General features: G+C 43.6%; 1 protein-coding gene across 19 annotated transcripts in view; it reads right to left on the bottom strand.

Annotated features, from left to right (window-relative positions):
• Positions 1–12,723, bottom strand: part of TNS1 (tensin 1) — a 1,878,049-nt gene that overhangs the window by 68,311 nt on the left and 1,797,015 nt on the right. For 11 of the 19 annotated variants that reach the window (XM_085649989.1, XM_085649988.1, XM_085649993.1 and 8 more), the window contains 2 exons: positions 12,170–12,311; positions 1,800–1,895 (listed from right to left, as the gene is read on the bottom strand). In XM_085649989.1, the coding sequence (XP_085506115.1) occupies positions 1,800–1,895; positions 12,170–12,311 (238 nt within the window). The remainder of the gene's footprint in view (positions 1–1,799; positions 1,896–12,169; positions 12,312–12,723) is intronic. The other 8 variants (XM_085649991.1, XM_085649996.1, XM_085650001.1 and 5 more) reach the window with 4 other exon arrangements.

Consider the following 12,723-nt stretch of genomic DNA (forward strand, 5'->3'; position numbering starts at 1 on the left):
TCCCAAAATGCCGCTATCGCTGGATTTGTTATTGCCTGGACGGTTAGCGTTGTTAATAACACGATAACCAGGCGATATTATCCAGCGATAGCGGGTGTTAAAAAAATTAATGCTAAGCGCCCTTAGCGTTCATTTTCCCTGTTCCTTGTTAATATGCCCCTTAATTTTCCAGACATTTTGTCATTTCTTATCCAGTGTCTAAGCTGACTTATGATTCTTTTGAATCAGTTCTCTGCACCACATGACAACAGTACAAGCTCCCAGGTTGTGGAATGCACTATACAAAAAGAGCTTCAAACCATGCAAGGAGTCAACGCAATGTAGTAATGTATATAATTCAACACTGCTCTTTCTCCCTATGGTAATGCGATTCAATGACTTTCTGTATAAACAGTATGGCACTTTTCAACCAGTAACTCTGGTGCCTATGACCACTTAACAACACTTTATTACTATTTACCACAACCTTTAACCAGTTCCTTATATACTTTGTGGCAACTTCAGTAACTTTTATAAGAAAAATCAACAATTAATCAGTTTTGCCTGAACGCTAAGACATAGTTTAGTCAGTATGTTCTCCATCCTCTAACATCTTCACACAGTTACTTTTACGGTATGTGACATCTTTAAACCGGATCAATTTAGAGCCTCTGGTAGCTTCAATCAGCAACTTTTATGTTATATAAACCAGGCAACAACAACATTTAACCATTTCTGTTGGGTCCTCATGATAACTTAATTGTGTCACTTCAGAATCCTATGACAACATATAAATAGTTTTTCTATACTCCATGCCAAGTGTTAAACTCGACGACAGCTTTTAACTAGTTCGTTCAAGATCCTATGATAACTCTAACCAGTTCCTTCAACACCTTATGGACAACTCTTAGCCACTTCCCTCTACAATCTTTAATAATTTGTATCCATTTTATACTCCATGCAACCATGTAACAAGGTACTTTTACATACTTAATCTTTGTAGTATGATAGTACACATGGATTTGACTTTTTGGGATGTATTACTTAGTACAGTAAAGTAATTTCAAATTCTTCTTTGCACAAGAAAGTCACATTACAGTTCAAGCCTGGCTGTTACTGAAAAACTTTGACCTTTCACCATCCTACAACCTACACCTTTAGTATCTATATATGTACATCAATGTACGTAAATGTATACAATAACATAATACACAGAGAATAATCCCATTGGGACAGTAAAGTCATAGTGCCTGAAGACAAACAGCACAGAAAGGCGAGTCTTCAAAAGAAAATTGAAAAGGTTTTTGGAACTGAAGGACAGGCAGAAGAAGGTTGTAGAAGAAGTTGTAAAATTGAAGGACAGGGAAAGTTACAAGAAAATATTTAAAAGTGAAGGCTAGACAGAAGAAAGGTAAGGTGAAGTTGTAACACTGAAGAACTGAGTGGGAAATTTGCAAGTGAAAATTTGAAACTGAAGGATGATAGAAAAACGTTGACGTGAAGTGGTAACACCGAAGAACAGACATGGACATTAATACGGAAATATTTCAAACTGAAAAAAGACAGAAGACAGGTGCAAAGAAATTGTACAAGACAAGTCTTCAGAAGGCAAAATGAAGAATTTGTGACAAGGACAGGAAGAAAGATGACAATTATAAAGAAACTGGCACTGGAGACGAGAAAGTCAAAGGTCCACTAGAAAACTGAATGACAGAAGACACTGCCAAAAAGTTCTGTATTCTTGAAGAAGTGACATTGACATTCATTTGGTGTTGAACTTCCAAAGTGCCCAGAAGCCAGGCCCACAACTGACTACTCACCTCCTGTTTGCTGAAGAAGAATATCTCCTGGGTTATGGGGCTTGAGACCCAGCGCTGACAGAGGCGTTTTAGCCAGGCCCGGGGGAGAGCGCACTACTAGTAAGGGAAGAGAAAAAGAGTTTTAGATCCCAACACAGGCCTCTCCCTATGAAACCTATGGACATTAACTTAAAAATAGAACAGATCACAATGGCCATAGAAAGGTTTTGGTACAAAAATAATTCTCTCAAGAGCTAAGAGAGCTCTGAGGATTTTGAGCAGCACACAACAAAAGATGCAATATATTGAAGAGAGTAGTGAGAGGAAGGACATAGGGAGGAAAGTGTCTGACAGGATTGGATACAGCAGGCAAATGAGAGAAGATAAGGAAGGAAGTAAATGCCAAAGATGAACAAAGATAAGATTGACTTTTGCAAGGCCTTATCATCAAACTACTGCAAGAGAGATCAATAAGGGCAAAGTGCAAACTGTGATTCCCATCCATTTTACAGCCAGTTAGGAAGATGGCTCTGTAAAACTATAACGGTTAGGACAGTGGGTCCTAAAATAGTCTTATCTCTTTAATATTTTGTAGCACATTTACTTTCCATCCCAATCAATCTTTTTAAAAAGAGAATCAACTGCTATCTTTAGAGCGCTCATCGACACCTGAGTTTCAGATCCACTTCAAACATGACTTTGTGGATTCACCTAAAGTTTAATTGACATTTTTCCGAATGTTTCAGACCTAATCTGTTGGACCACATGAACAAAAAATGAGCATTGTAGAAATTGATAATATGACAGAAATAGCAAGCTTATTCTCTTTACAAAGAGTTATTGCTATTTTTATATATTAGTTCTGTATTAACTCATTTTGGAGTGGCATAATGTATCATTATTGTCACTATAGATCATTGAAGAAGGAACAAAGGGATTGATTTGGATTTTAGCGGATGGGTTACTAGGTCACAAAAATGTTGAATATCTCACCCAATGTATTACAAGTCGATTGTATCCTATCGCTCTTGTAATACAGCGGACGGGATATCCATCTAATCTCTCCACCAAACTCAAAATGAGGCCCAAAGTTTCCTGCTGGGACCTCTATGTAAGGTTACTTGGAAGTGCCATGTAGGAACCATCCAATATTCTTGTTTACGGCTCTATTGCTCTACAGGGATATAACTGAGCTGTAGACTCTTTTTTTTTTATCAGACCACATCATTTGCCTGTGTGGTCCTGATAATCGTTACGGTTTTGATCATCTGGTCTACTGGCCAAGGAGAAAGAGTTTTTGGATTATTGCTAATGATGATGATTCAAAGACCCTACTGAACTGTGAGGGATAAGCTGGTCCTGTCCCGCTCAAGCAGGTTGGATAAAACTGTGGCGGGACAGGAGCAGGTAACCAGCCAGGCAGCACCTCTGCCTTTGTCTTCCTGAAATTGAGGGTAGTGCCTTATTCATACAGGAAGACTAGTGCATGGGTTAAACATCACACACTTGTATTCCATCAGGTCTTGCCAAGTCATAAGGCTAGACCTCACGCCCTCTTCCAAGGTCTCATTGCTAGCTGTGGGGATGGCTTTGCGACCCAAGGATCTCTGCCTTAAAGAGACATTGAGATCTACTGCGATGAGCAGATGTCACCCCATTTTTCTACCAGCCTGCTTGCTTCTCTCCAAAAAGCCAAGCCCATCAGTACTTTTTCAGTCTATCCTTTTTATTTGGAGACCCCAAGTCCAACCCTCTTGCAGCGCTGGCTCAGCATCTTACCACATCTTCGCAGTCCACACATTCACGCCGTCAGCGTGCAGACAAGTCCAGAGAGCGGGCAGTGGGTGGACACTGCAAAGGGCATCCAACAGACTCGGACACGTGCAGTGAACACCCACTTGTTACTTGGCTCCTGGTGGAATCACTGCGCATTTCTTCTCCTGACTGACAGATTCCACTGAAGCCCACACACAGCTGCAGGAGGAGGAAGATGGAGGAACAGAGGAGGAGGAAGGGCACATCTTGGAACTCATATTCTTTCTTTTCGAGTGTGCTGACTTGTACCGCAGGCTCGTGACCTGGCATCTCTCAGGGTGCAGCCATTGGCTGGACAGGGTGTTCAGTGCAAAGTATTTCTGAGAAGGCAAACTACATCAAATTCCAAAAGCGAATTCTGTCTTGGCACGAGGGTTAGATCAGCTATTACCAGGCAAGAAATATTTAGGTGAAAGAGCGGGAGGGCAAAAGCCTTGCCATGGACTAGTGCTAGGCAGAACTGCCAGAGATCCCTACCTTCACATCAAGAACTTTACTCTGAAACTTTTACCATCCTTTTGGTCACATTAGTTTTCCTCTTTCATAGATACTCCTTGCCTGAACGCTCTCTCTGCTCTCCTGCAACCCAGTTTCCTAACTGCCAACTCTTGCCTGTCCCTTGCAGCATGCTCGCTCGCTAGTGCGGGTTCAGTTCTCGAAGTTCATGCAGTCTTGCAAACGTGCACCACCTCTATCACCCAGCACCTGATCCCCTCTCCATTATCAGCCGCGCCACTTCACCCGTATGCCCCCCAATCTGCCACTGTCCCGCATCTAGTTGTTTACAGGGATCCTAAAGAGAAGAATAAACGTGTTCTCTACCCTTCGAGGTTAAGAGTCCTCACTACACTGGGTAACAAACAATGCAGGGCATCCTTTAATGACATGGTGTAGACACTTGAAGCAAGAGACATGCACGACAAACATAGGGCCTGGTTCAGATCTTTGCGGATGGGATACTCCATCACAACTGTGACGGATAGCACGTCGCCCAAATATAAATCCCATAGGATATAATGGGATTTATATTTCGGCGGACGGGATATCCGTCACCGCATTGACGGAGTAACCCACCCGCAAAGATCTAAATCAGGTCCAGAGACTTCTATAGCCCATAATAAGACACTACTATTGCAATACATGCACCGGGCAAGAGGGTCTGTCACCGAATGTATGGTACAGCACCATCCTCTAGACCTAAAATATACTCATTTCTTTCAGAAATAAAAGGGGGAAATCATTTGTATCTGGGTCCTTCATTACCTAGACAGGGAGGGCTGCTTTCGGATTGAGTGAGGGAGAGGAACTGGCCAATCACTGATTCAGGAGACAAGTTGGGGGCGAATACTTGCAATATAAAAGATGTATAGTTATCCTCAGAGGTTAGAATTCCGACTTTGATGGACTGTCGGGTTCTGCCTACCTCTTATAACAGCTACATATTTTAATCTTCTGCAAAGTCAGAGCACCATGCTACTCACTGTAAAGCACTTCAGCGCCTCTTCTGGGACACTAAGCGCTATAAAATTGAATTACAATCCAATACAATGCCAATTTCTCCACTTTGCACTGAATCACACTGTGCCAGCTGAGAGGCTCACTCTCACAGTCAGGGCACTTGCAATCCTGAGAGGAAATCAGTCCGTCACAACTGACTGATCACCTGAGTGACTGCAACCGAACCTACCCAATAAACCCACCACCATCAGAAGGGGTTACATCGACATTAGAAAGTGAGCCGGAGGGAAGAGGAAGTGAAGGGAAAGCAAAAAGCAGCAAGCGTGAGGAGAGACGTTTTTCTTCAAAACTACATCATTTTATCGATACTAAGTAGTCTAAAGCAAATGCTAAGTTATCTCTCTGCCTTTGCCATTTTGGGGAAGAAATAGGAATGAATTGCTTCAGTTTGTATCATCCTCCGTCATCAGAAGATGAATGGAAACAATGGATAGCTTCAGTTTGTATCATCCTACGTCATCAGAAGATGAATGGAAACAATGGATAGCTTCAGTTTGTATCATCCTACGTCATCAGAAGATGTAAGGATAATGTTTCAGTTTGTATCATCCTACGTCATCAGAAGATGTGAGGAAACAATGTATTGCTTCAGTTTGGATCATCCTACGTCATCAAGAGATGTAAGGAATCAATTTCTTGCTTCAGTTTGGATCATCCTAGTCATCAAGAGATGTAAGGTATCAATGTATTGCTTCAGTTTGGATCATCCTACGTCATCAAGAGATGTAAGGAATCAATGTATTGCTTCAGTTTGGCTCATCCTACGTCATCAAGAGATGTAAGGAATCAATTTCTTGCTTCAGTTTGGATCATCCTAGTCATCAAGAGATGTAAGGTATCAATGTATTGCTTCAGTTTGGATCATCCTACGTCATCAAGAGATGTAAGGAATCAATGTATTGCTTCAGTTTGGATCATCCTACGTCATCAAGAGATGTAAGGAATCAATTTATTGCTTCAGTTTGGATCATCCTAGTCATCAAGAGATGTAAGGAATCAATGTATTGCTTCAGTTTGGATCATCCTAGTCATCAAGAGATGTAAGGAATCAATGTATTGCTTCAGTTTGGATCATCCTACATCATCAAGAGATGTAAGGAATCAATGTATTGCTTCAGTTTGTATTCTCCTACGTTGTCACAAGATGCAAGGAAATTTCCCTTGAGGTGAATTCTCTCATGGAGGAAGCGTCAACGCCACATCCAGAGAAAGTCTAGGTAGATTTGACCTTACATCAAGTCAGCGAGATTTTCCTACAGTAAGAATGTCTAAATAAGAAAAAATGCAATGTCAGCACCTGCTGCAGCCGTACATAATCTAGGACACAGGGACATTGGATGTCAGGACAATGAGAGACCTGGTGAGACAGGTCAGAGGCTGAGAAAGGATGGCAGCGATTGGATAGAATTGTCATATGCTAGGCATGTCTGAAATCAGCCATACCCTGTCCAGCCATATCTTCCTTGAGATTTGAGGCGAGTACCCCTCTACCATATAGTTCAATAAAGAAGTGTGAAAATCTATGGTTTCTTTTTTTCAAAATCTCAGTCTGACCATGCAGCCAGGAAGACTCATGATGTGCAAACCTTGATGAGAAAGCGATCTACAGGCAACGCGCAGCTCGAAAGGCATCTCACGGGGACAGAGAGGGGGTGCCAAAGAACACATTGATTTTCATAGAGAAGTGGGGGGTGGGTGGATTCATGACTCCTATCACCAACGCCTGATTCAACACATTTGCAGGGCACTTTGCAGCGAGGATACAAGAGTCTGCTGGTGTGTTAATTTATGATAATTTGCTCTTTGTGTAGCAAATTCTCACAGAGTTCTGCAGCCGCCCTGCACCTTGAGTAAACGGTGGTTCTACTGTCCAGCTCAAGAGATCTCATTTTGTTGACCTCGACAAGTATTAAAAGCAAAGAGGATGCGCTGGAATTCACCCCTGACCTGATGTCTACACAAGAACCTAAGAAGCAGATATGTTGACCCTCAAAACTATCTCAGATTCTCATACTCGATCTGAAAACATAAACTGCTTCATTAGATTGTGATACATCCCAGTGCACCCGAACTACAGATTACACCTCTACTTTTTTCAAATCCTATCCATGAACACCACAGACCTGTTTGATTTCAGACTTTCTGGCTGGACAAGCAACACTTAGGCTCGAATAAAACGGTGCCGGAGTCTTTCCAGGGGCATGTGTAAGGTTCTGCTTTTATTATATGTTTAAGGGGCATGCTGAGTGATTGTCTAGAAATGTTTGTGAAAACTAGCACATTTGCTGTACTGCAGAGTGTCGAAGCTACTTTTTTCATTATGATTGTGTAGAAGTGATTCGATTCTCATATTTATGGAATGAAGTTGTATAGCTTATTTCTACAAATACCATGTGAAAAACTAATCAAACATTGGCTTTCTTGGTCTGTGAAAATTCACAGAAAATCCATATGAAGATTGATTTTTCTTTAAACAATGTAGGTGACATGAATTTTATAGGAAATACATAGAAAAGCAGTTTCCACAAGTTGATATATAGCCTAATGTATCTAAATTTGACAAATGTTTGTATAATGCACACCTGAGAGGTTATGTGCAGATTGAACATTTGAGTAGCAAAAACAAGCATTTCTGTAAGTTTTTGTACCAATATGGTGCGGCATAAACATTTCACTAGATGCTGGTATAACATTATTTCGCAAATTACACACTCTGCTCTGTGTCAAGGCACATTTGGAAAAAAAAATGTTTGTCCTATGCGGAAAAAAAAACTCCTTTATACCTATCTGAAATATGGTGTATATAATCTCCCAGGTACACCCTCCAGCCCCATTCATTGAGACTACAGCTAACAATGTGAAAAACTGGCAGACTGCACAGGAGTAAATCCAGCAAGTGGGTGGGAGCGTTTCTGATCCTGATGTTGTGCATCACAAGTAGTAAAAACAACAATTGATGGACAGAATGCAGAACAATGTCATACATTCACACCAGTACAGAGATCTGGGGCTAAATCCATCATTTGTATTTATCACCATGCCATTCCGGTTTGAATTCTGCCATATGCAAATCAGTCTTGGCCCTGTGCCTGACGGGAACAGTCCAGCCCCAACTGCCTGGCCAGGTCCTCCCTGGACTGGAAACAAGCATCCTAAGACCGGTTTCGGGGTTTCACCCCTCATCAGCCAGGAAAGCTTGACTCACAGGGCATGGAGAGCACGGGACCCACATCTGGGCACACCCGTCCCACTCGGGGTGACAAATGCAAAAACCCAAACTATCCTTGCTGATGAGGGGTGAAACCCCGAAACCGGTCATAGGATGCTTGTTTCCAGTCCAAGGAGGACCTGGCTTGGCAGTTCGGGCTGGACTGTTCCCATGTGGCACAGGGTCAAGACTGATTTGCATATGGTCAGGTCTCAACTGGGGTGGAATGCTGGGCAAAGGAATGATAGATTTAACCCAGATCTCTTGACTGGCGGTGAATGTTTTGATTTGTTCTGCATTCCGTCCATCAATTGTGTGTCGTTTGCTTTCTCGCCCTAAGTGTATTGGGTATGCCCAGACGTGGGTCCTGGGCTCCCTGTGCCACCGAAATGAAGCTATCCTGGCTCATGAGGGGTGAAAGCCCGAAACTGGTCCTAGGATGCTTCTTTCCGGTCCAGGGAGGACCTGGCTTGGCAGTTCGGGCTGGACACATGTGGCACAGGGTCAAGACTGATTTGCATATGGTCAGGTCTCAACTGGGGTAGCATAGTGAGCAAAAGAATGATGGATTTAGCCTAGCTCTCTTGACTGGGGGTGAATGTTTTGATTTGTTCTGCATTCCGTCCATCAATTGTATGTCTTTTGCTTTCTCGCCCCAAGTGTGTTGGGTATGCCCAGACGTGGGTCCCGGGCTCACTATGCCACTGGAATCAAGCTATCCTGGCTGACGAGGGGTGAAACCACGAAACCGGTCCTAGAATGCTTGTTTCCGGTCCCGGGAGGACCTGGATTGGCAGTTTGGGCTGGAATTTTCCCATGAGGCACAGGGTCAAGACTGATTTGCATATGGTCAGGTCTCAACTGGGATGGCATGGTGAGCAAAAGAATGATGGATTTAACCCAGATCTCTTCACTGGGGGTGAATGTTTTGATTTGTTTTGCATTCCATCCATCAATTGTGTGTCTTTTGCTTTCTCGCCCTAAGTTCGCCGGGTATGCCCAGACATGGGTCCCGGGCTCACTGTGCCACTGGAATCAAGTTATCCTGGCTGATGAGAGGTGAAACCCCGAAACCGGTCCTAGGATGCTTCTTTCCGGTCCAGGGAGGACCTGGCTTGGCAGTTCCGGCTGGACTGTTCCCATGAGGCACAGGGTCAAGACTGATTTGCATATGGTCAGGTCTCAACTTGGGTGGAAAAAGAATGATGGATTTAACCCAGATCTCTTGACTGGGGGTGAATGTTTTGATTAATTCTGTATTCCATCCATCAATTGTGTGTCTTGTGCATCACAAGTAGGACATCTGCCCTTGCTGGTCAGTTTCACTGTCATGCACGTTTCACGCACACGTGCAAAGCTAGATCTTAAGAAGGGAGAGGCAGCATAGCCATGGTTTGCTCAGTCTAAGCAACTACTGGTGAAGTGGCTCTCCTGGGGACAAGAGTGTTTCCCAATACGGAGTTTTCACCAGACTTCAGTTGGATATCAAGCATTGCTATTGTTTTTTCAGCCTTTGGGTGCCCTGATCTGTCAAGTGTATCAGGCCTTGGAAGGCACTTGTGGTGTTCGTTAAAAGGGCAACAGAAAAGGGAACCTGAAACACATCACTTCCAAACCAGACAAATGGACATTTAATGGCACTTCAAGTGTCTATGAATGGAGCGGTCTGTTAAAACGTGACCAAGCCCTACTCGGGGCCGAGAGCCGGTTCACAACCCTGTTCCTGCTCGGTGCTGAGACAAAGCATTCAGGTAGTAGTGATAGTAAAAAAGCTTGCCAGCTTGGCACAGAGGATTGGTGTGGGGCAATCCTGCCGTGACTTATTCTGCCCTAACCATTTGTCATTTTGTAGGCACTGGCATGGCAGCAACTCTCCCTTCTTTTCTCTGTAACCCATCTAGACTGCTCTGGAGTGACCCACACAGGGTGTGGTCATCACAGCTGTGAAGTAATTGGAAATGTTTGTCATTCCCAGAGTGCATCACGGTCTAAGTAAACAGTGGACACTCTGAGCCCTCCTTCTAGAGCTGGGTTGGTGCCCGAGCTCCTTGTTGGCAATAAACACAGTTCTCTTGACACCTCTCTTGGCAGAGACCATCAGCTCGCTCGCTGCTCAGTGTGTGCGACACAGCAGCCCAACTCACACCTCTCCTATCCTTCCGTTCAGTAGTCTCAAATGAGATAACTTTTTAAAATGTAGAGTTATCATAATATCAGAATTATTTCCTCCTCTCATCAGAGGAAAAGCAGTGGAAACAATGAATGACTGAGGCTCAATTTTAGACACCAGAAATTGTCGCTACTCAAAGTAGTGAACACACGAGCACAGTTTGCACTATAATGGTGGGTCCTCACAGCTGCCCCAGGGCCACACATCAATAGCCCCTTGACAGCGTTGCTCAGCCAAGACGGCTAGTCCAGTGTAATTCAAAGCAGTCCTCCCCTGGTCTCATACACAGTGGCCCATTGGTGATGGGGTGTGAAGAGGGACTCCATGATGAAGCATGCCGCCGTATGGTGGGTGAGGGTTCTCGTCCTTAAAATATTTTTTTTCAGATTCAGGAGAAGTTTTGGGGGAGTTTGTTGACTGTAGCATTACACCAATTTTTGAACCCTTAGAACGGATGAATCTTTGTTGTGCTTCTGTCAAATATAGGAAATCCAGACTTTAACATTTCTATTTTAATTCTCTATAACTAAAAACCTGGCTTCAACTTTTCTGTGTTCCCTATGTCGTACAGGAAGTCCCGCCCTCAGCATTCCTGCTCTGACAACTCACACAGGAAGTCCCATCTATGGCCTTCCTGGCTGTTCCTTAAAGGCCACATTGATTCTGCATCACAGAATCAGTTTGGTCTTTACAGAACATAGTGCTGAGTAGTTCTCAGATATACGCATGTATTTACAAATATGCGGCTATATCAAAGAAGTAACCACGGGCTGTCAATTCGAAGACATAGTTCTCCAGCACAAAATACATTTTGGCTTGGAGTTTTTCTCAGTTCCTGTTTTGCAAGATGAAAGTTAGACGGACATACCCATCCTCTGTAATGCAGAGCAAATAATGCGCTGTTACACTTAAATAATTTTAAATAACCATCACTTTTCTTTACAATTATCTAACCAGGCATTTATAGGTTGTAAAACCCTAGGTTGAAAAGTAAAACCCTAGGTTGAACATCACCCACACTGTTAAAATGCTTTACATGTTTGGTTCTGATTCCTCTTCAAAACAAAAGCCCTTTAAATAAATGTATCCTCCACAAAGTAATGCCATCAGATGCCGCAGCAAGCTTGTGTGTGCGTGGCACGGGGGAAAGAGCCAGTGAACATCAAACAGCATGTGCTCATTTGGGGAAGGGTTTACATGTAAGGAAAGCAGGTGGTGATGGGTTTTCTGGTCCAGAACATGTAAGTGCATGTTTTGGACATCCGGTCAGTACATCCTTTGATATGCAGGCACATAGAGACGTCATAGCTGTCACTGGCGACCTCTTTGGATGGGTATGGATGAACCTCAATATTTTACGCCCTGCCACCCACTATCTGAACAATGGGTTTCAATGGGGATCTAGAATGAAACAAACAATGGTGGTTGTCTCTTAACATTATAAATTGTGAATGCGGGTGGTAATGACACAACATGACATGTCTGTGAGCGATAGATTCAGATCTCAGTGACAACTATTGTGAATATCTCAGGAAGTACTGAAGAGGAGGATTGGGAGTAGTTTGGGTGGTCTGCGCTTCCCTTCCCATCCTCCCACAATGACATCATGTGGGATTAGCTGCCTGCTTCCCCCTCCCCCGCTCTGATGAGACCTCCTCCTCCCGCAGCGGCGGAACTTACTCAGGTTCAGGTAAGGGGTTTGTGGTGAGATAGGGAAGGCAGGGATCGGGGGGGATATCTCACCACCACCGGTGGAGGTCGGGCTGGTCGGCGACATGGCTTCCATTTCTTCGAAGGATTCCTTGTAGCTGTGAAGGTGAGGCTGTAGGATGAACAATGACGCGCTGGGTTAGTGATAACCATGTTCGTAATCCCCCTATTTATAATTTCACAGAATATCGTAAAAGAAATGTATTCAAGACAGATCCACATGAAGAGCCATAGAACCAGTCATGAGATACCTCTAGAGGCTTCTAGTAGAGGCAGTCTAAAAACAGACAGACGATGAGACCATCCGGCCTTGAAGGCTAGTGTGTGTCAACAAGCAGAACTGAAATATCAAAGTCATCCCACTACTTGCCCCAAAGCTATGAGGGACAGCCCCTTCTCTGGCATATCAGAGGTTCTAGTAAGGAACATCAGAGGATGTCACTCAACCATTCACTCACCATTGGTTTGGTTAATACTCAACAGTGGTTGGTCAAATTGGGGTAGGCTAAAACAGGAGTTGATCA

The sequence above is a fragment of the Triturus cristatus genome, chromosome 3_2 (genome assembly GCF_964204655.1).
Source record: "Triturus cristatus chromosome 3_2, aTriCri1.1, whole genome shotgun sequence".
In the NCBI taxonomy this organism is placed as follows: domain Eukaryota; kingdom Metazoa; phylum Chordata; class Amphibia; order Caudata; family Salamandridae; genus Triturus; species Triturus cristatus.